Here is a 25290-nt window from a genome sequence, read left to right as displayed (position 1 = left end):
GCTAAGCCGTGATCGTATAGTGGTTAGTACTCTGCGTTGTGGCCGCAGCAACCCCGGTTCGAATCCGGGTCACGGCAGGGCCGTTTGTTTCGAAACATCTCCTTACATTAATCTACGGTTTTGTTTCAGCAACTTTGTGTGGTACATTAGACGAAATAGTTTATTCTACTTTTATTATTGCCCCCCGTCCCTCATTTGCCGCCTCTTGCAACAATTTATAAGTACAACAACCTGATTTGGACTTGTTCACCTTAGCAAGACATATCTATTTGACTCCAGCCAGAATCGTGTGTCAGTAATGGGAGAAACACGTAAAGCACACTCAAGAAAGTACAGTTTTTTGTTGTTGTTGTTTTTTGAATAATTGACATCACTTCAAGCCCGCCGGCTAGCCGTGATCGTATAGTGGTTAGTACTCTGCGTTGTGGCCGCAGCAACCCCGGTTCGAATCCGGGTCACGGCAGCCTGTTTTAGGGAGATACTTTGAGATTATATTCAAACGTCAAAATGTAGTGGATGTACTGTATTTATGTGATTCGAAAGGAAATAAAAAAAAATCAACTGTTTGCTTATGAAGTTCTCTTCAAGCATCTCAAAAATCTCGCGTTACTTCATAGTTAAATCTCGTCTAAGCCACCAAGCAGGAAGCGAATGGCGGAAATGTAGAGCCACCTCACGCTTCCAGCTTACAATTTTTGGGTTACATTTTTGTCTCTAAACGACAGTCTTGTCGTGCAGGAAACAGATGACTTATGTTAAAACCTGTGGAAAGCTTTGAAGAAACAATGCGATCGTTGTTTGCTGCCCGACAGAACCCGTGAAACACAAAAAGAGTGAGACAGAGCCTGGAAAGTGACTAGGATGGGCAGCCAATGATCCAGCTGAGTGTCCTGTCACCAACAGCCTGCCAGATTGAACACCGGTAATTGTTAGCCTCTGCTATATGATAGAATTTTATATAAGTGTAGCACTTTGACAATTTTCTAACATGAATGGTGTGTGTGTGTGTGTGTGTGTGTGTGTGTGTGTGTGTGTGTGTGTGTGTGTGTGTGTGTGTGTGTGTGTGTGTGTGTGTGTGTGAGAAAGAGAGAGACAGCATAAGGAAACACGTTTACTGCAGATAATGATTAAACCATATGGACAGCTTCAGAGTAGATATCTCTGATTTTAAGGTGATAAACTACCTCTGGTTTATGATCTTTATCAGGCAAATTGTTGTTCATTCAAATCACAAGGGACTGGAAGTTCTCAACCATAATCCAGGGCGATAAAATACAGTGACTTAAGTGTTGGCAAAATTTCTTTAATGCTCAAGGATATTTGAATTTACTGGCCTGTATACTTGAACATGTAAAATTGTGTGTCGCTCATATTGTCCTTAGAAAAAACTGGAAGAGTATATTGTTGAACATAATTTTATCAAACAAAAAAATGAGTAGTAATGGTCTCTTTCTGTTTTATGATAATCTAAGGTTTGGCAAACTACAAGTTAAATCATAAGTGTTCCTGAATGCAAACGCGCTACAATCAAATCCTTCATCTTTGATGGCTCATTTACAGATTTGTGGCCTTGCTGCTGAGCCAGCTGACGGGGACAGTGACACAAAACAGGCAACATGTTTCTGAAAACATCCTTCACCACCCTGATCGTGGGGGTGTTTGTGGTGTATGTGCTCCACACCTGCTGGGTGATGTATGGGATTGTGTACACCAAACCCTGTGATCGTCTCAAAGGAGGCAACTGCATTACACCCTTCCTGGCAGGGAACCCCAAACTACAGGTCAGATATGTAAACAGATTACGTTAATAATGATTTAAAACCTTTTGGTTAACTATTTTGTGTAGCTGAGCTGATTTGCCATCATTCCAAGTAAGCTTGTCAGTAAGTACTCTCTCTGTCTTTGTGTATTAGTTGAGTATCTTCACTGCATTACGGTCTAATGCAGATGGAGGCCATACTCTGATCCATGAGGAGAAGGACTTTGATGTCACCAGCAAGTTTGAGAGGTTAGTAGACAAGCTGATGGCCATAAGATCTTAATTAAAAGTAAAGCTTGAAATTCAGTTTTTGGCACCGAGGTGAAATTGTTGCCTTAATTAATCATGTTTAATGTTTCAAAGAATTTGGACAAACTGAGTCACTATGTTAGATTTCAAAGGGACTTACTCACCATCTTATTTCTCTTATATTTTTCCTCCAGGATAGTCAATGTTTCCCTCCCAAAGAAAACGCGTAATAATGGGACTCTATATGCACTAATATTTGTCCATCAAGCTGGCCTCAACCCATGGCAGGATCCACGGCAGGTCCACGTATTGGCTCAGCTCACCACCTACATGGTCCCGAAACCTCCTGAAATTTCACTGATATCTGGAGAGGATGAAACACAGGTACAAATTTCAGCCTAAAAATAGAAAGGTGCCCATGATTCTGTATTTTTAAAGCCTTTATTTCATAGTTCTTTCTTTTTTTCTTTTTTGACAAGTCATAACATGTTGTAATATGGGTACATGGGTCAGTACACAGGATCCAATTCAGTCATTCTCTTTGAATCTGCCTGAGACAAATGTTATAGTGATTTCTTACAGATAGAACACAAACAAAAGTGATTAGTAAATTGGATGTAAGGTAAGTAAATGCAGTAAATAATAATGCAGTTAATGACACTTTCATATCACACTGTTAAATTCAATGTTCTATTTGCACATTGAAAGAAGACGATCAAGACTGACACAAAAAAAAGATTTTTTTTTTCCTGCTAATATATTATCATGAAGTTTTAGTCTTTTATCTTTGCATAATCTCATGGCAAACAGCCAGACAGACAAAAAATGAAAACACTGGAGTTTTTACTTCCTCCAGCTGGTTGCACAGCTTTCGGTTCACGTCAGTCTGAATGCAAAGTAGTTTGAAGCATTTCGATCAATTAAGCTTTGATTTTAGAGGAAAACTTCACCTTTATCTGTATAATTACACAGGATCCGAAAGAAGAAGGCCAGAAAAAGAAGCAGCATGATGATCACGCTGCAACAAGAGCTGGAGCAAAAGGTGGAACTGCTTCCTCGTCAGATCACCCAGTTTCCCACTGGCGCTCCCGTCTAACGCTCAACATTGTCAGTGACCATTTCCTGTTCGACAGAGAATACCTTCCAAGTGATGTTCACAGATACCTCAGAGTGTAAGATATAACAGTTTTATGTTCACTAATCTGAAAACAAATTACTATTAATATATAATCTCAGCATAAAGCAGTCATAGCTCTGCACAGGTTCACACACTGACAGACATCAAGATAAAAAAAAAAACAAAAAAAACAAACAATGTTTACAGATATTATTTGTTTGCGTTTTAGATTCCAGAATGGGAAGAAGGTGGTGTATCTACCTCTGCTGTTTGTTGATGAGCTCAGCAATCGGGTCAAGGATCTGGTGGTACGTTGGGACCTTTAAATGATTTACTGCAACAGTCTGATGCTAAATGCATCCTACAAGCGAAGGAGGCCTCAGTGTGTGTATTTCCTGATGTTTCCCGTGCCATGTGTGTTTGTGAGTGTAGGAGATCAACAGTACTTCCACAGAACTACCTCTGACCATCTCCTACGACGCCATCTCTCTGGGCAGACTTCGGTTCTGGATCCACATGCAAGATGCTGTTTACTCTCTGCAGCAGTTTGGTAGGCTAATTCCTCTCGCTAACTTTCACACTAAAAGACACACACTTTTTAATGTTTTTGTGTGTGTATCTTTGATTTGCAGGTTTTACAGAGAAGGATGCTGATGAAATCAAAGGGATCTTTGTGGATACTAACCTGTACTTTCTGGCTCTGACCTTCTTTGTTGCTGCTTTCCACGTGAGTCTATCTGTTGTGTTACAATGCTGCAGGTTTTGTTTCTGACTCTTCTTAAAAATATTACATGAAGGTGTTAGGATGATTGAAAGTTCCCTAACAAGTTTTTATGCTGATTTAATGATGTGATACAAACTTATACCATCTAGTATCTCTCCAGAGTAACATGCCTCTTGTCTGTACATTTTTCCAGCTTCTTTTTGACTTTTTGGCTTTTAAAAATGACATCAGCTTCTGGAAGCAGAAGAAAAGCATGGTGGGAATGTCCAGCAAGGCAGGTTGGTGACTTTGCGTTTTTATGGTCTGCTAAGTGCATTGACGAAAAAACAACACAGAGATGGCCACAAATGTCTTATTAAATGATAAGTAGAGTGAAAATCAGCACTGTACTGCACATCAATCTCTAATAAGCGTTTAGAAAAGTGTGTAAAAACAAGTGAAACTACGAGGAGTTGGGGATCATCTGTATGTGTGGACTGCTGGGCAGCCAGATGTTGGACTCTGCGTGACTCTGCCCACATTAACAGTGTCAGAGTAAAAGAAATGTTATTTAAAAAAAATAAATAAATAAATAATAGGTCATGTACTCTAATATTTCTTTGGACCGCCTTGACCTTTGGTAGTGGCAGAAATCCACTGTGGCGTTGTGTTGGTAATCTTCTGTCAAATGACTTGGGATGAACAGTTCCAGATTAATCAAAATCAGTTATTTGGTTATTCATTATGTCATCATGTCATCAATATGGAAATGAAAAATACTTCAATTCCAAGCAAAAATGAGTGAGATGTTTGTATAGTATATGTGTTCTATGAACAAGTGTTTTCTGTTTTTATTATATTTTTAACATTGTGCAGGCTTTAGTCTCCTTCACTGCTGTGCGAAACGCCACGCTCATATGAGTGTTCAGCTCCAGCAAAACCAGTTTTTTTTCCTTCTCTTTCGAAACAGCGTTTCTCTGACAGTTTAGTGCTGCTCTGGTCTGTCATCTCCTTACTGTTAAAAAGTCAAACAGAAGCAGCTGGTAAGCAGCTGTAACAAGAATAGCTTTGTGGTGTTTATGACTAAAGCTTGTAGAAACGTCTCCCCCTTCACTCCTGGGGTCGATTCTTGACTCTGTGGTGGCCAAACCATGTATGACAATGATGTCTCATCCTCCCTGAAACACTCTTGCTCCATATGAACCCAAAGACTTCTGCCATTGCCATCTTTGAAAATGGCTGTGCCATCATGGAAGAGGACTGATGATGGAATAACCTGCTCATTCATTGTATTAGGGTAGTCAGCTGACCTCATTCTTTGGGAACATAGTGTTGTGCGACCCGACTAACTTGAAGTAACCTCAGATCATAGCACTGTCCCCATAGGTGTGTACAGCAGGCATGATGGCTGCATCAAATCAAATCATCTGCCTCTCTCGTTATCCTGATGAACTCTTTATTCCAACGTTCTTTCGTTGCATTCTGACCCTTTTAATGCTCCCAAGCAAACTAAAGCCTTTTTCTCCAGTTAGCACCTCTAATTAGTGGTTTTTCTTATGGCTGCACAGCTGCACAGCTGTTCAATCCCAATCCATTATAAAGTATATAAAGTACACTTATTTCCCTGATGATACTGTCAGTTTTTTTCAACTTGATTTCACAAAATGCTTAAGTGGTGCCACGACTTTCTTCCGACCACTTTTCTTCCTGAAAGATGGCGGATCTATCCTTCCAATTTTTAATAATGCTCTGGACAGTTCTTAATGCATTTATAGTCGTTTCTGTTATCTCCTTAGATGTTTTTATGCTTGATGCATGCCAGTGATTTGACCCATATTACAGATCTTCTGTACAACAACAGAGTTCATCTGTCCATATGGTCGTCTAAGAAATTAAAAGCTATTCATTGCATTAGTTGGGGTTAAATGGCTTATTGCCAGCTGAAAGATGATCGCCCGTGCAGTAATTATCCAATAGGGAACTTATACCCATTTGCTTAGTTGATACCAGGTGGCAGCTTGTTTTTAGCCAGGCAGTATACTTCTGCCATGTCTTGCTGTGGTTTCATGCAGACTCGCATTGTAAGAAACTTAATTGAAAGATTTTTTTTTTTTTTTAAAGTGCGCATTGAAGGAACAAATGTGAAATAACTTTAGGTGATAAAAGAGATTCTGCAGCTATTTGACTTGAGTAATGCAGCTGACCAGTGGTTCACACTGGCAGAGTTGGCACTGTACTACATTTTGTTGTATGCTCTTTCTTTCAGTCCTATGGCGATGCTTCAGTACCATAGTGATTTTCCTGTACTTGTTTGATGAGCAGACAAGCCTCCTTGTCCTCATACCTGCTGGAATCGGCTCCATCATTGAAGTAAGTGTACATGTGCACAAACCCACGCATCCAAATGTCTGAAACAGAGCCAACACTGTGTTAATTATATTACTGTGTAAATGTACTGAGCCTGACTTTCTTGTAATATTGTAAAGTGGTTCGGAGAAACAGTTTATCTCGCTTTCCAGTCTTTCAAATATTTTCTTTTTTTTTTTTCTCTCTCTTTTTCTCATTCAGTTGTGGTGCTCAGCTGAGATCCTCAAAATGCCAAAATCCTGCAGGTTTTCTATGTGTCTCTTTTCCAACACACCTGACTCAAACTAATCATTGTGCAAAACTTCATTGGCTTTTGGATCCATTTAATGGAAGCCAGGTGTGTTGGAGCAGGGATACATTGAAAACCTGCAGGACAGCGACCCTGGCTTTGGGTACTCCTGGTACTAGATCCTGGTACCAGGTAGTTAGTGCATAAGTAAGAGAACTTATGCACTAACTAGCTGGACCCCAAAAAACTATTATCCACCATCATGGTATGGTACGCAAGCATCTATGCAATACTACAGTATTGCATGGAATCATCAAATAAAATTACGGAAATTAGACATGAAGAAAAAAAGTACCAAGCTTAATAAGCAAACAAAAGAATAAATTAAAAACACTAATAAAGTAATGTCCATCCATTTTCTTCACAGCTTGTTCTAATTCATAGAAGCCGGAGCCTGTCCCTTCAATCATTGGGAGAAAGGCAGGGCACACCCTGGATTGGTTGCCAGTCTGTCACAGAGCTAATGTAATATTAAAAGGGATTTTAAGTATCAAAGGCAAGCATATAGACAAGATGGCTCTCTTGGCAGAGCAAATCTCTGGCACATTTTAGTACACAGACCCCCGTCCTGCATGTCATAATGCTGAGAGGACATGGTTTTGAAAAAAAGACTGTCTGTAGCAGATAAACAGTATCTGAAAGCTATACGTTCAAGAATAATAAAAAAAAATATCCTCAAAATAAATCAATTAAAACCCTGACAGAAGATCTGAGTTTCTCTAAATTCACAGTTGATCTGTCTACTGGTTGCTAAACCTCTCCAGAAGTAGTCTCTATTAAAGGTGGCTGTCAAGCAGCTGTTCTTAAGGAAGGAAAATGGATTAAAAAAAAAGTGTACCAAATAACAGAAGCTTTGTAACTTGATAGGATTGTATGCACTATTTATGCCTTTTATAATGTATTTATGTTCTTATGTTTTCAGTAAATGGTTTCATTCATTTTCTTTTTTTCCTGGCGATTTAAAACATTGCAGACTATCGCACTGCACTGTATTTATAGAGATAAGTTCTTTACTTCTGTACAAGAGTAGTAGCTGCTATTATTGGTTTCAATATGAAAGTTGACATTCTTATTGATGCCTAAATGAGTAGCCGAAGTCTGGAAGGAAAAGTGATGGTAAATGTGGATTTGTGTTTGCAGGTGTGGAAAGTGAAGAAGGCCTTTAAGATTCAGGTTTTCTGGAAAGCAGGCAAGCCAACATTCCTGGTAGGTGTAAATATATATAATATAACCATCTGCCATCTGTTCCTCCTCGGCAAATACAAGAAAACCAGTCTGTGCAACTACAATAACACTTGATTATCAATATTAAATGAACTGTTTATGACCATCTATGTGCAGTTTTTTTTCTTTTACTCTGCTCCTTGTTGCTGTGATTTAAGCTGTGCTCTTATTTACAGTAGACAAAGCAAATAAGCTAAAACCACATTTTACAAAAGATCCAGACGTTCTTGTGCAGGACGTTTTTATTTAGCAGGATCACACATCTGTAATCAAAAACATCTGGCAATTCTACCACTTGTTTATAGTTTATAGCGGCCTGTAATATTAAGCTTTATGTATCTACATGTTGGTAATGTGTGTGTTTCTTTTCTGTGCCAAAGTTTGGAAAATTAGATGAATCAGAAAGGAGAACAGAAGAATACGATACTCTGGTAAGTAATCACATCCTCACACCTGCATGCACACTCCAATACAAGAATTACAGCGCTTGATTAGCATTCATTCATTATGTGCTTTGTTTTAGGCCATGAAGTATCTCTCATACCTCCTTTACCCACTTTGTATTGGAGGGGCAGTGTACGCGCTGATATTTCTGCGATATAAGAGGTAAGACATGTGACACTGATTTAATCTGCGTTAACTTACTGGGATTTACTTTACTGTTTACATTTCACCATTTTCTGTGTGAATTTTTTTCAGTTGGTACTCATGGTTGATCAACAGTTTGGTGAATGGTGAGCTGCTTTTTATTGTGAGCACACTTATAAATAAAATAACCCGATGGCTTGTACGTTAATCTTTACATTAATCAGGTTTTGTTGACATAAAAATTAGTTGCAATGGTCGATAAGTTTAAATTTTATTGTCACACTTACAGGTGTATATGCATTTGGCTTCCTCTTTATGCTTCCTCAACTGTTTGTCAATTATAAGGTGAGTTAACGCTTGACAACCAGGTTTGCTTCCAGATAGATAAAGCAGATTTGCTGACTTGAAAATACTTCCTAACTTCAAGCAAGTTTTGCTCATCCTGTAATATTTTAATTTATTCTTCATTCACCAGCTAAAATCGGTGGCTCACCTTCCCTGGAAGGCCTTTATGTACAAGGTAATGAAACAGTTTTGGTTCCTCATTTAGCTTAATTTGCTTGTTTGCATTGTAGAACAAACAAACTGTGATCAGATTCAGAAAGATGTTCTAAAATTTCAGCTTTCACGTTTGATTATGTGTGTTTTTCTTTGATTCTTACCAGGCATTTAATACATTCATCGATGATGTATTTGCCTTCATCATCACCATGCCAACCTCCCATAGACTGGCCTGTTTCAGAGATGATGTGGTGTTTCTCATTTACCTTTACCAGAGATGGTATACCAAAACACACCGTGCACAGTCCCAAATTACCAGCAAAACTCGCAAACCAGCTTTCCTATCTAATGGACTTTCTCTTCCTTTCTCCAGGCTCTACCCTGTGGACAAAACAAGAGTAAATGAATATGGAGTTTCGTATGATGAAAACCCCAAAGGGAAGACTCACAAGGACTAGAAAGAAAAAGACGGGCTACTGACACCTATGATCTGGTAACTGTGAATGTCATCTTGTTTCCACATTTATGCACTGAAATTAAAGGAGCTTCAATTTCAGTAAGCGGGATAAGTGGCAACTAGAACTGAATTGCATCGCCCTCCCCCTGCAGCAGCTGCCACAAACTCAATAACCGTAAAGGACCTCTGTAGAGACAGTGTTTGCTTTCTCCATTCTGAGGTGTTGTTGAAAACATGCAAGTACAACATGGACAGTTTTGTAAAAAAAAATATCCATGTTGGAAATAGATAGAAGTCACTAAAAGCAAACCAGTTCTTACGTTCACACAGTTTTCTTCTTGTGAAAGCATGGATCACCCTTCACGTGACGTACTGGAACTTACTAACATCAACTGAATGGAGATGGTTGGTCCAGCTGATAATAAAAGGACCAAAGGCTTGAACATTCATGTGATTTATGATAATTCCCCATCATTTTGTTTTGTTTTGTTTTGTTTTTTAGGGCTATTTCAGCTTCCATGGCCCTGTTCAGTTTGAAGAGGTATTTTGTGTTTAGAAGTGTGATGAGGCAGAGAGATAAGTAAGTTAAATATGTAGCCCATTTATAAAACTAAGGAAACAACTTTAAAAAAAAAAAAAAAAACATGTTTGAGATTGGTGTGAATGGCCCTGTGCAGTTTGGAGAGGTATACTCTGCTGATGAAATGGCATACTGGGAGTTCTCAGTGTACGCTGTAGCCACTGCAGATGTATATTAGAAGTAATATTTGTCAAAAAGGGATTTTCTTTTATTACTTTAAACAATTTTATATGTACAAATTCCAGTTCGCTGACATTAGGAGTGTGCTTCAGTCTGCTTTGAGAAACCAATACATACAGTATATCCAGGATTTGTAACAAAAAAAATTGAAGAGCCTACATTTGTCAAATTGAAATGAAAAAACAAACAAAAATGATCAAACAAAAAGAACATCTTTCTGCTGAACCAAGGTTCCAAGAAAGCTGGCTTTCTTACCATGCTATGGCAGAAATAGCACTGTATCCTTTCACTGTGGAATTTCATGATCTTAAACCAATTGGCAAATGTGAAACATCTCTTTTTGTTCTTATTCTCATGCAATGTCAAATTACAATATAGAAACCACATTGTACACGTGACAGCTTTTAGAGGACCTAATTTCCAGTTGTGACAGGTGGTCTTCATAGCAGATGCCTGGATATCCATTTCCTGAAATATCACATGAATACTGCATTAAATGAAGTGAAACTGAAACTACGTGTGAATAATTGTGTTTAAATAGTTTGATTCAATGAATGAATCAATGATTCAAAGGTGGTTGTTAACAGTTTGGGCTCTTGAAAAAGCATCAAGATAGAGATTTAAAATTTTATGTGAAATAATCATGATAACGGCATTGGCAAGTCCAGTCTGGCCCAAAAAACTCAGTACCCACCAGTTGTAGTTATAGTAAATTGTATATAGGCTTAAAATCAACTGAGACTGCAATCAGGAAAAATGTCCTTTTCATTGAGTGACATTAATGAATAATGTACTTTGAGGATTGGTACAAGTTTTGCCACAATTATAGAAGTTTTACCTTCTGTCTAAACAGAAATGAAGGCTTGATTTGTTACCATGGTGACTGTATGAATTGTGTGAATATTCCAAAATGATACGTTCCTGCAATGTGTGAAGTTAATTTGTCTTTTTCTTGCACAGTCAATCAGGTCTTTTCATTATTGTTGTTATCATTATTATTATTTCAAACATCTGATGACAACCATTTTGTTTTTTGCATCCTATTTACGTTTTGTGGTTAAACCTGGCTGAGTATTTTTTTTCATGAATCAGGATTAAGAAAGTATGTTCGTGCCAAATGTATGAGTGATTCTATAAACTGTTTGTCAGCATTTGATATGCACCACTAATGATCCTTGTGATTCTCTGGTTGGATACTGACATTTTGGAGGAAATGGTTTTGGTAAAACCTAAGTATTACCACATGTCACATTTTGATTCCGATGGGTTTTCATACCCATTTTCTTTATGATAGAAATACTCTATGTGGAATCAATTTGCTTATTGTTTGTAGGTCAACAGTTCTGTACAAAAGGGTCAACTTGAGTTTTATTTTGTTTTGTCTTATGTAAAAGGGTAAATTTGGCCAATTTGCCAGAAATTTGCCTTGAAATGATTGAACTTATTCTACTGTTTGACTTCGATTGAGATTCAATAAAGGTGACTGACTTAACTTTCTTGCAGGGGTACTTTTTGCTATATACATATTTGCCATTCATGTGCTTTTAAATTATTCTTGCAAGAACAAGAAAAACTAAATTAATCAGCACTCTATGTTGTACATGTTAGGCTCCCAAGCATATACAACCCCAACAATATAGAATCATCACACTTGAAGAATGTTCACAAAAAGAAAAAAATATTTCAGAGACGTGATCAAATTATTTAAACAGCTTGAAATTCTTGTTTTAAATGATCAAATACAAATGCATTTACTTATTTGATCAAGTAAAATAATTATATAATTTCCCAGCATATTTCAAATTAATTGTAATAAGTTTTTTGTGAAACTTAATGAGAACACTATGTTGTAACGAGCGTGTAGATCATTAAAATACCTTGCAATCTTATATATAAATAACAAACGAGTCGCAGTTCAGATTTTATTTTATTTTTTAAATTTTCCTTTAAGTGGACAAAAGTAAAGGACAGTAAAAATGCTCCATCCTTGTTTTTGTGTCGTCCCGCCCTTAACGCTTTATTGAGAATTATCAATACAAGAATACATCCACAACAACGTAGTGATGCGTATAGTGAGAACAGGAAACTGGGAGAATAAGAAAACATTAAGAAAAATTAAAAAACAAAAAACAAGTTCAGATAAATGATCTGATCTACGTTTTGTGCGTAAGTCGTCATCATCACGCGACCCTGACGCATTGTATATGGCCCGTTCCCCGCCTCTCTCCCTCCCTTTTCCGCGGTAGGAAGTTAACGTGCCTATAGGTGCTCGGTTCTTCATCCGAAGCTAAGGTCCACAATCCGGCGACTAGCACCGTCAAATTTAGGCATCCGACGCCATAGAAATAAAATCTAACATCTACAATGGCCTCTGTCTCTGAGCTTGCCTGCATTTACTCTGCTCTGATCCTCCACGACGATGAAGTCTCCGTCACCGTAAGTCATCCTCAGCCAAAGCCAGAGCTCCACATTGGTCAACGGGAAACACTGTATAGGGGGTTAAAAGCCGCAAATTTAAGACTGCCTCAACAGAGTCTATTTATTAAATATAACATAATTATAACTGGCAAATTATAAGCCTATGAGTGTAAATGTCTTATGTTATCCTGAATACCGGCTAAAATGGCGGCGTACGTGTTGCTAATGTCAGGCCATGTTCAGTAGTTTTATGTTGTAGATATGATGGCAGTCATGCTTCATAATCCCAGTTTGTGCGTCTTACTATTGCTGGTTACCACATTTAACATATAACGAGTGTTTCAGTATTCAGTCATGGACAGGTGTTAACTAACTAGTTAGGAAAACAACAGAGTAGCGTCATGCCGTAACTTTTACTGGTATCACCACTCGGCAAGGAGGGAATTGACTTGAAATATAGATGCAAATAGCAGCAATGTACTTGTGGTTTTATGACCGGCGTGGTTGGTCGTCCTGACAGCTTCACGTGGAAGCATCGCTCAGGTCCTGCAATAGCATTGTATATCCTATAAGCTGAAAGTACTAGCAGAGTAATTACTACTTCTTTAGAGGTGGCTTTCAAATGTTGTCAATTTATTCGTCAAGGATTTTTCCTGTAATTGGAAAAAAATGCATACTTAAAATCAAATCGAAAAGCAGAATTTTTTTTTTTTTTTGCTTCACAATTTTAAAATCGATTTGTTTTTCTTCAAATAAATAAAAATCCATTATAAAATTTGTCTATTGATCTTTTTACTTGTCTTCTTGGGCATAGCAGCAGAATGATGGTCTGGATACTGTATTGTTTTTTCCTAATTGAAATCAAGAATAATTACGAGCAAAAAAAAAAGTTTTACACTTTTTTTTTTTTTTTTTTTTTTTTAAATTTACAAAAATCAGCAATATCAAAGAATTGTGAGAATCGGCACCCAAAAAAATTGGAATAGAATTGAATCGGGACAAAAGCACATCATCACAGCACATCACCATAATAACCTCCTTCTGTCTGTAGGAGGACAAGCTGAATGCTCTGATCAAGGCTGCTGGAGTCACTGTGGAGCCCTTCTGGCCAAGTCTCTTTGCCAAGGTAAGAAAACAAACATGCACCCCACATGTGAAACCGATGGAAGACCGTTCATACCATTAATATCCACAATGCTTAATACTCACGAGGTGTTTCAGCATCTAAAACACAACTTTTCTGTTGCCATGTTCAGCCAGATTTATGGTGAAAGAGATGAGCTCCTCCTTGACATTGCTCAGATTTGCAGGCAAATCCAAAATTGCTGGTCATGGTTTTCTTGAATGTAGTCTTTTAAGGGCCTGAAGAAGGTTTAAATGTACTTATTTATCTTAACTTTTCAGATTGATACATGGCCTTGTTGTAGTCCTCGATTTATTCACCACTCAAATATATACTGTTGGTTTGATTTCTTTTGTATTAAGTCGGTCCAGGTCAAACCAAGGATATTCACATGTTAATTATGTCATAGGCTCTGTCAAGCATTGACATTGGCAGTCTGATCTGCAACGTTGGAGCCGGAGGTGGAGCTCCAGCTGGTGCTCCTGCTGCAGGAGGTGCTGCTGCTGCTGCTGCTGCTAGTGACGCTCCAGGTAACTGAACTAACATTGGTTTTCAACCAAATAACATGAATGTAAAAATAATTTCATGTTATTGCTTGTAAATAAAAACGGCTTCTCTTAATTTAGTTCTTGTGTTAACCTGTTGCTGAGAGATTGTTGCAGACGTTTAACTTTGAGAATATATGTTTTCTTTGAATTGCTTCGGCATTGACTATAAAAGTTACTGTGTGACATGAACATTTATATTTTATATCATGTTTACCTGAACAGCTAAAGAGGAGGAAAAGAAAGAGGAGAAGAAAGAAGAGTCCGAGGAGTCTGACGACGACATGGGCTTTGGTCTCTTCGATTAAAGAAGTTGTTTTTCTACAAAAACACAATAAAAATACAAAAAATGTCTTGCACTTTCTCTATTTATGGTTTGCAGAAATTTTACATGGTACATTATTTTATTCCTGTATTTCAGACCCAAAAGGATCCATATCACAGTAATGGTAGAATACTAAAATAAAACTCATTTAGGTGAGGTGCTAATAAGCGCTACAACTTTTTGGTGGGATAATAGGACAGCAATGGCATCTTGAACGGTTTGTTACTCAGACAGAATCACAAAATACTGATGTTTAAAGTGAGTTGTCTTGTAGTACATGAAAGGCGCTATACAAATAAACTTTCCTTAAATAAGGTAATGTTGATTGTAAAAGTAAAACACGATTATATTTTAATAAAACCTTTAAAGGGAAATTCCAGTACAAGGCAGTCAAATAATGGTAAGTAATACAATATAAAATGATTAGCTTTTTAATAAACGTATAGGTTATTGGAAGAACTACTGGTTTATTCTAACTGCTGCAGGATTGTAGGGAGAGGTGACTGGCGTCCTATGTGAATGAGAGCAAGACATCCCATCATATGAGGTCTTGGAGTGCAGAGGGCACTCCCAACATCTATTTGCAGATAAAATCTATTCTGGATTTTACAGTGATTTGCTTTATTCTTCAGTCCACAAATGAACAGTCAGTAGATCACCATAGCACATGAAGTAGTTACATTGACATTTATTTAAAAAATAATAAAATGCAGTTTGAATGTTCAGTCAAAACTCCAGGTCTGGGTTGAAGTTAAATGATCAGGTTGTGGAACTCAAGGCAAAGCAACACAGGCCAAGACAATAGGGTTTGTGTGATTTACTGGATAACCACGTTTCCACTGACAATTGTATTTCTCTTTACTTTACTTGTGACACGCATCCAAGGTAATGGCAATGAGCTTTACGGTCTGCATGTAAAGTTACCCTGCATGAAAATATGATGGGCTGGAAACGATTATACACAACTGTCCAAACTTTCCTATTATCGGATGTGGACAAGAGGTCAGTCCAGTTCCAAAGAAAAACTCGTTGATAGTTGTGACATTGCATGAGGTAAAATTAATTATGCCATTGACCATTTTGTTTGTTTCGGACATGTATAGAGCCAACGAAGGAATCAACTTAATGCACATCTGTAACGCATTTCGAGCTTCGTCTGCATTTACCGCTGTAAAATTGACATTTTGATCCACATCAGCGTGATGTTTAACGTGGCTGACTGCCAAACAAAGAAGGCAAAATAATGTCAAATTTTGAACCCAAAAACCAGTAAAAGTAAACAGAAACTGCCCCCACACGTGACGCACTAGTCGTCCGTCAATTTGGTCGGTCAAGAATGCATTTTAGCTTTCATTTCTCCTATAAAGGACATTGGTGGTTTCCGTAGTGTAGTGGTTATCACGTTCGCCTCACACGCGAAAGGTCCCCGGTTCGAAACCGGGCGGAAACATCTTTTAATTTTCAAATGTCATGACACACAAACGCATTTAAAGTACTCTTAAAATACCATTAACATTTTATTACATTTATATGTTCTATAATAGTTTTATTTAAAATTATTTTAATGACATTTGACATTGCAAGAAATAGTTTGTATGGTATAAAAAGATCAGGTGCTGAATTGTGAACAAGTGTAAAATAAGGAGGACACAATAAATACAGCTCGAAATACAGTGTAATTATAACAGTGTTTTATTTGCTCGGTTTAGCAACTGTACATGTGTCTCCTTCCTGAGATTCTACTCAGGGAACAGCAGGAGCATCAGAAAGGCAGGAGAGGAAGACAAAGCCTATGTGAGGGAATTGAGGGAGAAATCTAAGGTGCCAAAGAAGAAGGAAATACAGCAGCATACATAAATAACTCCAGTGAGGAGCAGCAAAAAGAGAAGGTTGGAAAACAGGATGACAGAGTGGTACGGTTTAGGAAAAATCAGGGAGAAATTTACGGTACATGTCATGATGTGGCTTCAATCTACACAGTAGGCAACAAAAGAAGTTTGTGTTTTGTTTTTTACAGGTTTTTTGTGTAAAAAAAAAAAAAAAAAAAAAAAAAAAAAAAATTGAGCAATATCTGGACATTTAGAAGAAAAATGCTTATCTGGCACAGGAAGATTTGGCCCCAGCAAACCTCCCACCTCTCTGTGCCCTCCACTCTTCCCTCATTCACCCCTCTCTCTCATTATTCACTAACAAAGCATGCCACATAAACGTGTTGAAAATAGAGCTTCTTTGTATATTTACTATGCGAGTTAACTTAAAAGTGGCGTGCGGCAGTTTTTATTTTTCTCCATACAAAACAAGAGCTTGTTCTTGTAAATTTAGCTGTCTGCCACCTGAGATAAAAGATCTATAGGAGAAAGCTAATGTTAAAACCTTTATGAGCAGCTGTACTGTAAAATAGTTTTTGCTTAAAGTTCAAGAGGAAGACTGACATGCTGCGAGAGTCAAGGCAGAAAATAACATAATAATTGAAGACATAAAAACAGTTTTAAACAACACTGTGAAATGATCTTTATTATCCTCCTCAAGCTGGCTCATCAGTTCCAGTTCCTGCATATGCAGTTTTACTCATGTCCTTCAAGTGAGCCTTTAAAACGTTGAGTTAATCTGCTACTTTAAACAATCGGTGATTTTCAAAAAAATAAAAACATGATGGGAAGGATTGTTTCTCTGGGTGTAAAGGCCAATGGAAACTTAAATAGAAAATACAACATTGACCTAAACATGACTGTTTCCAGAGAAAAATCAAACAATGTTTTTTTTAAAGGTACAAAAGGAGGAAGCAGATTATTTCAGTCATGTTTGCCGTCCATTGATTCCTTGTTTTCATTTATCCATCGCAGATATCAAACATAATGTCCATCCACAAATCCTCCAATCCCCATATCTCTCTTTATCCTGTAACTGAACCCTCCAGCCTGACTGGATCCTGCACTAATGGGGGCGGGTCTGATTGATCATCTTGAGCCGTGATTGGTCAATGACATCCAGCAGGTTCTTGGCATCGACTGCCAGGGCATGAGCTGCCATTAGCATCTGTTTCTTGTAGTCCTTTTGTAAACTTTAAAAAACAAAGACAACAGTCATAAAGTGCACAAAAATGTTTAAAAAAAAAAAAAAAAAAAAAAAAACATTAGCACTGTTTCTTTTTACCTTGTCATGACGTACTGTTGGGCAAGTTTCATCTTTGTTATTAACTCTGCCAGATCTGAATTTAACAGCTTCTGGGCCATTTCTATCTGTTAGAACAATATCAACAACACTGGAGGTTATTATTTGATTCATTTTGGGATTACAGCAGAAAAAAACACCAGCAGTAATATTGAAGATAGTATGTAAAGCCCCTAAACCAAGCATGTTGTGACTTTCGATAAAATTTTCCATAATTTTAACACCTGTCAACCCTGTGACCTTGCGTCCAGTCCCACTGGTCCCTACATCACCACTCACAGTTACTCGCACATTACAGCTTGCAAACACATACATTAGTTTCTGAGGATGTGCATAAACAATGCTTCAAACAAATGCAAAATACCAGTTTTAAATTAGTCGTAATAAATGTTTTTCACAACAGTTTGAAGACATTTTGATACAATTTTTTAATCACTTGTATAATCCAGAGAGAGTTGTATAATTAATAAAGAGTCATCAGCTTTTATTCTGACACCTGATGAGGAGCGCTCTGCCCAGAAGTTGCTTGGTCATTTAAACATTATTTTATTTCATATGCGTGTATTTACCTCTCTGTGTGCGCTAGCAGGAAGTACAGGAATCGTCTCATCCACTGTTGCCAGTAGTGTTCTCAGAGCCAGACCTACTTCCTTCAGAAATACACACACATGGACATTATTCTTAAACATTTTACACATTCAAGTCCTTTTTATAGATGTTTTTATTATGCGCCTCTCAATAATAACGCTCAGCTGGCAGTTACCTTGACCATGGGGACGTACTCGTCGGGGGCAGCCGGCTGGATCCTGTTGGACATCTCAATCACAGCTTTGACCAGTCCTGTCACATTCTCATATACTTTGTCATTAGAGCGATCCAGGTTGGCGGTGGGTGGTGGGCTGATCTCCTGAGGCTGCAACTGTACCAACAGGCCAGAGTATCACAAAGTCAAAATGCTTTTGTATGAAGCTCTTATTTTATTGCCACTTTTAAATATATGAATTTATTTAAACATGAATGTCTTCATGGGAGTGGATTTAATAAAAATGAACTTGGATGTGAGTCAAACTCTCAGCAGTTTGACTGACATCAGGTGTAAAAAAAAGACTCAACACTAGGTGGCAGTACATGCAAACACAAAAGCTAGACTAAATATACACATTTCGAAATTTATTGTCACTAAGAACTCTATTGTTTTTATTTCTATTTACATGCACTAGTTTCTACACATGTATGACTATTTTCTGAAGTAGGTGAGGAGTGTGTGGAATGTTAGTAGAGCCTGGTTATTACATGACACAAAGTTCAACCTGCATGAAGGGATTTTTGCACCAGTGGCAACTCAACTTCAAGGCTTCAGTATTCATTTCCTTTTTAAGTAATTTTATTGATCTACATCTTCAAATGATATCAAGTTTATTTCCCCCCCCCCCCCCCCAAAAAAAAAGGAAAAATCACTAAATGCAGGTTTAATTCATGTTCAAACATCTACTTGTGTTGCTTCTACAATATACTGAAAAATGTTGACGATTCAAATGCACCAAATCCCTATTGAATGATTAGAATAAACTAAATGTGCTTCATCTTGGTCAGTTTTCTACACCTTCACTGAACTATTAATAACTTATGTTAAAACATCAAATGTGTGACTACTGAGCGTTTTGTTCACCAGAAATACTATGTACATATTTGCAAGAGGCAGAAATATAATACCACTTGGATATAAAAGCATCATTAGCATGTAATTACTGGAAGTCGCCGCTTATAATGGGACCTGGAAGAACGACTCAATGTCGCGGTTCCCTGTTTTGTCTCTGGTGAAGAAAAATTCCTAAAACTGTGAATGATGACACGTGTTCGCACATGGAAGTTTTAATGGTTATTAACAGCTAACTAACTCACTGTAACAGACACACATACAGATAAGCTTACCCTCCATGGCTACAGGGAGTATAAGGGGTTTGTTTGGTCAAAATGGTTTAAAAGGGAAGTGGATGGTGTGGATCGAGGTGCAGAGGGTTTTAAGAGGGGAAAGTGTTGGCAGAATAGATTAATGGGTGTGATGTGAGTGATGGGACCATAAAAAAGTTGTGAAAAATTAATAAAAAATGCAGGGTGTTGAATTGATAATGACGGGATGTTAATAACAGAGGGGAGGGATGTGTAAAGGGGAGAGGAGAAGTAAAAAACATTAGGCTGAAGCCAATCACAGGTAAAGCAGAACAGCACAGAATACAAACCATCAGAACAATATCAGAGTTAAGTTAATAACTAAAGAATAAAGGGGAGGGTCAAAGGGTGCAAATAATCCAATAAACTACAAACAGACGCGTGTTTCTATGAGAGTTCTGTGTTTTTCCACAGAATGACAGCTTACAAAGGTACCCTGAGACAACCTATGAGCAGGCTGATGGATTGACTAGAATGGCCGTCAAGTATGAACACTGTGTGGCAAAACCTGGACTTAACTTCTTCTCACGGAAGTCAGATACACTAAAAAAAACTTTCTCACTTTAGACCTGTTTTGAAGTACGTTTCCACAGCTGTTTGTTTACCTTGACGCCCTCGTTGTAGCTGTCTAAAGGGGAGGGACTGGTCAGGTTGCTGAGGTGACCAGGTGCTCCAGGACGCGGTGGCTTCTTAGGGGGGGCAACATGTTCTGCAAAAAAATAAAGCAAGTAATATCTTTGTTAATTGCTGTATTTAGATTTTCAAATGGTCGCCTGTAAATACATTTTTATTTGCTATTTTTATTTTCACTGTCAAATATTGTTTATGTCATGCGATGGACTGGCGAGCTGTCCAGGGTGTACCCTGCCTTTCGCCTGAAGACTGCTGGGATAGGCTCCAGCGTCTCCGCAACCCTTCATCAGGCTAACAGTTTCAGAAAATGAACGAATGTATGAAATATTGTTTACAGTTATTCTCCTTGCAAACTAAGGTGAAGAGTCAGCACTGTATACTAAGAATTCATGTTTATTTCAGTGACATTTATGAGTTAAATTTACTTTCCTTAATAAGGTATTACGTTACTGGTAATTCCAAGACTCAACACTAGACAGAGTTCTAACATGTTAAACAATGCACGTGCAATAAAACAGCTTACTTATAGCATGAAACCCAAAAGCAGTTTACCTGCTAGAAAACAAGAATGCAAATGACTGCATTACCAAGCTTCCTCTTTAAATGCTAAAGCAGTACATAATAAGATGAGTGAGCAGCTATTTCACTTATAATTTGGTATATTTACAAGATGAATACTTATACTCATGTATATTAGAATGATGGCATGTCTCTCACCTGGTTTCCCAACAGGCTGGTAGATATGTTGACTTCCACCCTTTGAAGACAAACATAAAACTTAATGTTAGCCAACAAAAGTATTTATTCAAGGAGACAAAATGAGGAAAATCTAATTATTATTTTTCTAGAAGGATGCGAACAATCATAGTTGCTGAGAATTTCCCCTGTAATGTTACTCAGCTACAGCTGAAGCTGTGAACAGATAACAAGCTGAAGCCGTGCAGTCAATGTGCAGTTCTTCAGGGCTTAAAGTTCCCATGGGTGCTCTATGGTCAAGTGGTTGGTATGTAGGCAGTGCCCTTCAGGGCACACACACACACACACACACACACACACACACACACACACACACACACAGAAATACTTTCTCTGCTTCTCCCAGTGTCTGCGTTTCCTTTCTTTTTGTCTGTTAGTTGCAGTGAAAACATTTCCTCTCGTCCTCTCTTCTAGCATTCCTCCATTTCTACGTTACTTTCCATGAACTGCTGAGAACGTTTCCCCTCCACTTGACCTAAAACTCTCTTCATCTGTGTCTGGGATTGAATATCCAGTCTAGCTTTCTTACAGCTGAATTCAATCGCAAGAGAATCCAATTTTATTTCCTTGCAAATACAAAATAAAAAATATTTGCATGCATGCAGTTCAGCGACTGACCGGTATTTGTAGTGTCCCATCCTCTCGGTCGATGCTGCCCCTACTGTTTCTGGACTCTGCCTTCTATAAGGAGGAAACACAATTAACACCTAAACCGTGCACATAGAAATAAAAGAAAAGAAAACAAATACAGATTTCTAGGTTTTTATTGATAAAAAGGTAAAAATAAACAAGTTTTTCCTTCTGACAGCCAAATCTTAGATTTAACCAAATTCTGTCTCCCAGTCACAAATTGATGTCCATTCCCAGTTAAACACCAGCTACCAGCAGATTTAAAACTCCGCATGTAAATACCACCTGCCGACATCACCATGAGGTAAGTGAGAGGGAAAAAAGAGCAGGACACAAATGCAACCCTGGTCCCACACACACACACACACACACATACACACAATGCCACGACTGAAGCCTTTGTTGACGCCAACAAGGACATTTCAAAGCTTTAACTAACTCCAGATCCCATTTCTTCTCTTCCAGTACCGTTTTGGTGAAGCATGCCTTGAAGAGATGCATCCTGGGAGAATAGAGCCTGAAGAAGATGGAAGGTGGAACGTAAAGAGTGGAGGCCATCGAAAGAAGACAGAGTTTAATGGGAAGAATGATGGAAAAGCTTAAGACATAAGGAGTGATGCAGGACAGAGAAACTGGTAGACTTGTGCAGAGAAATGAACTGAGAGAGAAAAAGTGAGTCACAGAGGAATGGAGGAGGAGGAGGTAAAGACAGAAATGGAGAGTTTTTCCAAAGGAGGAAAAGCTCCACTGAACCACAGAGACAAAATCCTGGAGAGAAAAGATCCGTCTCACTCTCCTCTCCTTTTCTCTCCTTCAGCTCTTTTCCCTCCCAGTCTTTCCATTTCTCTCCATCTCCCTCTGATGGGTGACGCTTCACTCATTCCTCCCTCTTCACTGCTTCTGCCAATCCCACTTCCTCTCTCCCTCCCTCCGTCCTCTTTTACTTTCCTTGTTTCTCTGCTTTTCTCCTTCCCGCTCCTGCTGACCCTGCATTCATTAATCCTGAAATATCTTGTTTTATTTACTCAAATAAAAATTCTTTTTTCCTTCCAATTAATATGCCAGAATAAATTCTGTATATGTACACTTCTTTTCATTTTTATCCATCTATCATGTCATAAAACTAAAAGAACTTCTTCTGGTCTGAAAGTATATTTTACAGTAACAAAAGCAGCTTAACGTGCACTCTCTACTTTGCCAACACGACACTGCAACAAATCTTTGTTCTGGAGTTTTTGGTTACATTTCAGATGAAAACCTGAACCTGTCAAACCTCTAAAAACGAGGAGAAAGCACATTTATTTCAGTTTGGAGCAGTTAGAGTCGAACATGTCTTCTCATGTTCACACACACAAGCTGACAGTGATTCTGTGTGTGTTCTGTTTCTTCCACCTTTTGGATCAACTGTGTTGTCCTGGCCAGTAGTAGTTAATGATGATACTCTGAAAACTTTCTCTCAGCCTGTGTAGTCACAAATATTTGGCTAAGCTGCAGAGGAACGTACTGTGTCTTTGCAGACTACAGAGAACACTAAAGTTTACATCAGACAGGCCCTGCAGACATAGAAACCATTCTCAATGACTCTTAAGTCATATCTTTAATCATATGTGTTCTCTTTACCTTTATCATACATCTAGTTAATTCTCTCAATGAAGCTTTTGGATAATCTTCTTCTATTTACTTAAAATGGTTTTTAATTTCATGCCTATTAGTATTAAGATAATTGATAGATGAGGAGAGGGGGACATCATTTTCTAACACATATCCTGTAAGCTATTTTTACGCTGTCTTTAAACTCTCCTACGCTTGGCTGAAAAAAGAAAAACCCATCAGAGCAGGAAAAGAAACAATGTGACCCAAAGAGAGAAGAAAATCAGACTTGTTATGCAAAAGCTACCTTTTTGGCTGCTTTTGCAAGGCTTCAGTGTCTGATGAGATAAATCAAACATGCACAACTGAGCCAGTTCAAAGATCTGAGAAGATTTTCTGCTGCTCCTCTGGCCACAACAGCACGCATGTGGAATAAGAGCATATTTTACGCTTTGCTTTATTTCAACTTTTACTCAGTTATTCCACATTTTCAGTTATTTACAAAACAATAGCATACAGCTTTACAGCATCTTAACCACTGTAGTGGCTGAGAGGCTACTTAGCTTTCTTGAATCTGGCTGGTCAGTGACAATGACTGACAGCAATACCACGATTAGAGGTTTTCCTGGGAGTGCAGTGTGTTGTAATGACCCATAATTAAATAAAATTAAAAATGTGCATCTGCTACCATCGGACACACTTAAAGTAAATTTAACTAAAAGAGCATCATGCACCACACCAATCCTTCAAGTATTCATATTCCTCCAGTCCAGGCAAATAGGACTGATTGTACACCTACACCTCCACCTCATCCCTCGCTTTGGTGGGAAAATCATTTCTGAATTACCATGAGGCTTTCCTCCTGCTCCAGCCATCGCTGGTCATCCTCCATCTGTTGCTGCTGCATCATCAGCCTCTCCTCCATCAGGGCCTGGCCAACACATCCACTTTCCTGTAGATACACCATTGTGTTTTGGTGAACTGTTCCTTTCTTAAACCACCATTTGGTGCCAACAATGTTATATAAAACAATAATAATAGAAAAAAAAACAACAATTAAAGAATATTTTTCAGTTTTTTTAAAAAGCCCACTGACAGAAACTTTTTTATTTAGTCTGTTTAATCTGAATTTGTTTATAAATCTCCACCTGATGGAAGCAGAGAGAACTCACTATGTTTAGGCTGACTGGAAACAGAGCATCACATTATAAAGCTGAGGAAGATCATTAGAAGTACATGCCAGCAGTTCTACTGCACAACTGCACAGCTCCCTGCAGCTCTCCAGGGACAATGACAGTGTCCCCCAAAATAAGATAATGACCCGAAATCAGCAAAGGAAAAAGCAAGAAGTCATTCAGTAAATGAATGAATGAATGAACCTTTTTTCATTTTACAATGGAGAAAGAGAGAGAAGACATTCGAGACAAGTTTTGTTGATGGAGCGTTGAATGCTCAGCCGAAAATATCACCGCTAAACTCAATCTGACCCGTCTAGACGACTGTCTACTGGCACCAACAGAAGATTTAATTAGTTCTGGTGAGTGTTCCTGGTGTCTATGTGTACCTCTATGTTTGGGCTCCACAGCGCAGGATGTTCAGGTCTGTGCTGATTCCAGGAATCAGAGGGAGGGTAGCTGCCTCCAACACCACCATGAGCTGCTGGCTGTACAGAGACAGATTGGGAAAGAGAGCCATGGGAATAGAGAAGTGTAAATAGTATTTTTTACTCTGTAAGTTTTTATCAAACAGCAGAGCAGAACTTTTTACTGCATAAAGAGAGAGACATGATCATTATTATTTGTAGAAAAGGGATATTTAGCATCAAGAATATATCAATCTCTATTGTCCTTATTCCTCCCATATATAAACTCAATCAATGGCCGAATGCAGAAAATTGATTGTAAATCATTCATTCATTCATTCATTCATTCATTCATTCGTTATCCTAACCGCTTAGTCCGATTAAGATTTGCAGGGAAGCTGGAGTGTATCCCAGTAGTCTTTGGGCGAAAGGAAGGATACACCCTGGACAGCTCACCAGTCCATTGCAGGGTGATTGTAAATCAGTACTTTTTAATCATTAAATAAAAAAACAAAAAACAAAAGCAGCTTTAATATCATTGCATTCAAAACTA

At 38.1% G+C, this 25290-nt stretch overlaps 3 protein-coding genes across 11 annotated transcripts in view; 2 read left to right on the top strand and 1 right to left on the bottom strand.

Moving 5' to 3' along the window:
• The first annotated feature begins 667 nt into the window (after nucleotides 1-667).
• clptm1l (CLPTM1 like) lies at nucleotides 668-11366 on the top strand. Its single transcript, XM_079259144.1, has 18 exons — nucleotides 668-922; nucleotides 1561-1781; nucleotides 1914-2008; nucleotides 2203-2392; nucleotides 2981-3180; nucleotides 3355-3433; nucleotides 3558-3675; nucleotides 3758-3852; nucleotides 4043-4127; nucleotides 6095-6198; nucleotides 7625-7690; nucleotides 8089-8139; nucleotides 8232-8314; nucleotides 8408-8442; nucleotides 8586-8641; nucleotides 8772-8816; nucleotides 8962-9077; nucleotides 9171-11366. The coding sequence occupies exons 2-18, from the start codon at nucleotides 1617-1619 to the stop codon at nucleotides 9253-9255; spliced, it is 1668 nt and encodes a 555-aa protein (XP_079115270.1). The 5' UTR covers nucleotides 668-922; nucleotides 1561-1616; the 3' UTR covers nucleotides 9256-11366.
• Nucleotides 11367-12236: 870 nt separating this feature from the next.
• On the top strand, nucleotides 12237-14454 carry rplp1 (ribosomal protein lateral stalk subunit P1). The gene is made up of 4 exons (XM_079258288.1): nucleotides 12237-12450; nucleotides 13484-13558; nucleotides 13965-14085; nucleotides 14326-14454. Exons 1-4 carry the CDS (start codon nucleotides 12379-12381, stop codon nucleotides 14406-14408), a joined length of 351 nt encoding a protein of 116 aa, XP_079114414.1. The 5' UTR covers nucleotides 12237-12378; the 3' UTR covers nucleotides 14409-14454.
• Nucleotides 14455-16177: 1723 nt separating this feature from the next.
• The window catches only part of LOC306770042 (focal adhesion kinase 1-like), a 65836-nt gene continuing 56723 nt past the window's right edge, over nucleotides 16178-25290 (bottom strand). For all 9 annotated transcript variants that reach the window (XM_079258813.1, XM_079258816.1, XM_079258817.1 and 6 more), the window contains 9 exons: nucleotides 24720-24818; nucleotides 24003-24107; nucleotides 21554-21616; nucleotides 20897-20936; nucleotides 20152-20255; nucleotides 18360-18515; nucleotides 18166-18246; nucleotides 17579-17664; nucleotides 16178-17486 (listed from right to left, as the gene is read on the bottom strand). In XM_079258813.1, the coding sequence (XP_079114939.1) occupies nucleotides 17360-17486; nucleotides 17579-17664; nucleotides 18166-18246; nucleotides 18360-18515; nucleotides 20152-20255; nucleotides 20897-20936; nucleotides 21554-21616; nucleotides 24003-24107; nucleotides 24720-24818 (861 nt within the window). In that variant the 3' untranslated portion in view covers nucleotides 16178-17359. The remainder of the gene's footprint in view (nucleotides 17487-17578; nucleotides 17665-18165; nucleotides 18247-18359; nucleotides 18516-20151; nucleotides 20256-20896; nucleotides 20937-21553; nucleotides 21617-24002; nucleotides 24108-24719; nucleotides 24819-25290) is intronic.

The sequence above is a fragment of the Telmatherina bonti genome (genome assembly GCF_933228915.1).
Source record: "Telmatherina bonti genome assembly, chromosome: 19".
Classification (NCBI taxonomy): domain Eukaryota; kingdom Metazoa; phylum Chordata; class Actinopteri; order Atheriniformes; family Telmatherinidae; genus Telmatherina; species Telmatherina bonti.
Note: the sequence above shows the minus strand (reverse complement) of the source record. Positions and strands in the feature narration are given on the sequence as shown.

Coding starts and splice junctions, on each gene's coding strand:
- rplp1 (XM_079258288.1), top strand. CDS start 12,379: ATGGCCTCTGTCTCTGAGCTTGCCTGCATTTACTCTGCTCTGATCCTC. Junction 12,451..13,483: donor ACGATGAAGTCTCCGTCACC/GTAAGTCATCCT, acceptor TTCTGTCTGTAG/GAGGACAAGCTGAATGCTCT. Junction 14,086..14,325: donor TGCTGCTAGTGACGCTCCAG/GTAACTGAACTA, acceptor TTACCTGAACAG/CTAAAGAGGAGGAAAAGAAA.
- clptm1l (XM_079259144.1), top strand. CDS start 1,617: ATGTTTCTGAAAACATCCTTCACCACCCTGATCGTGGGGGTGTTTGTG. Junction 2,393..2,980: donor CTGGAGAGGATGAAACACAG/GTACAAATTTCA, acceptor ATAATTACACAG/GATCCGAAAGAAGAAGGCCA. Junction 3,434..3,557: donor ATCGGGTCAAGGATCTGGTG/GTACGTTGGGAC, acceptor TTGTGAGTGTAG/GAGATCAACAGTACTTCCAC.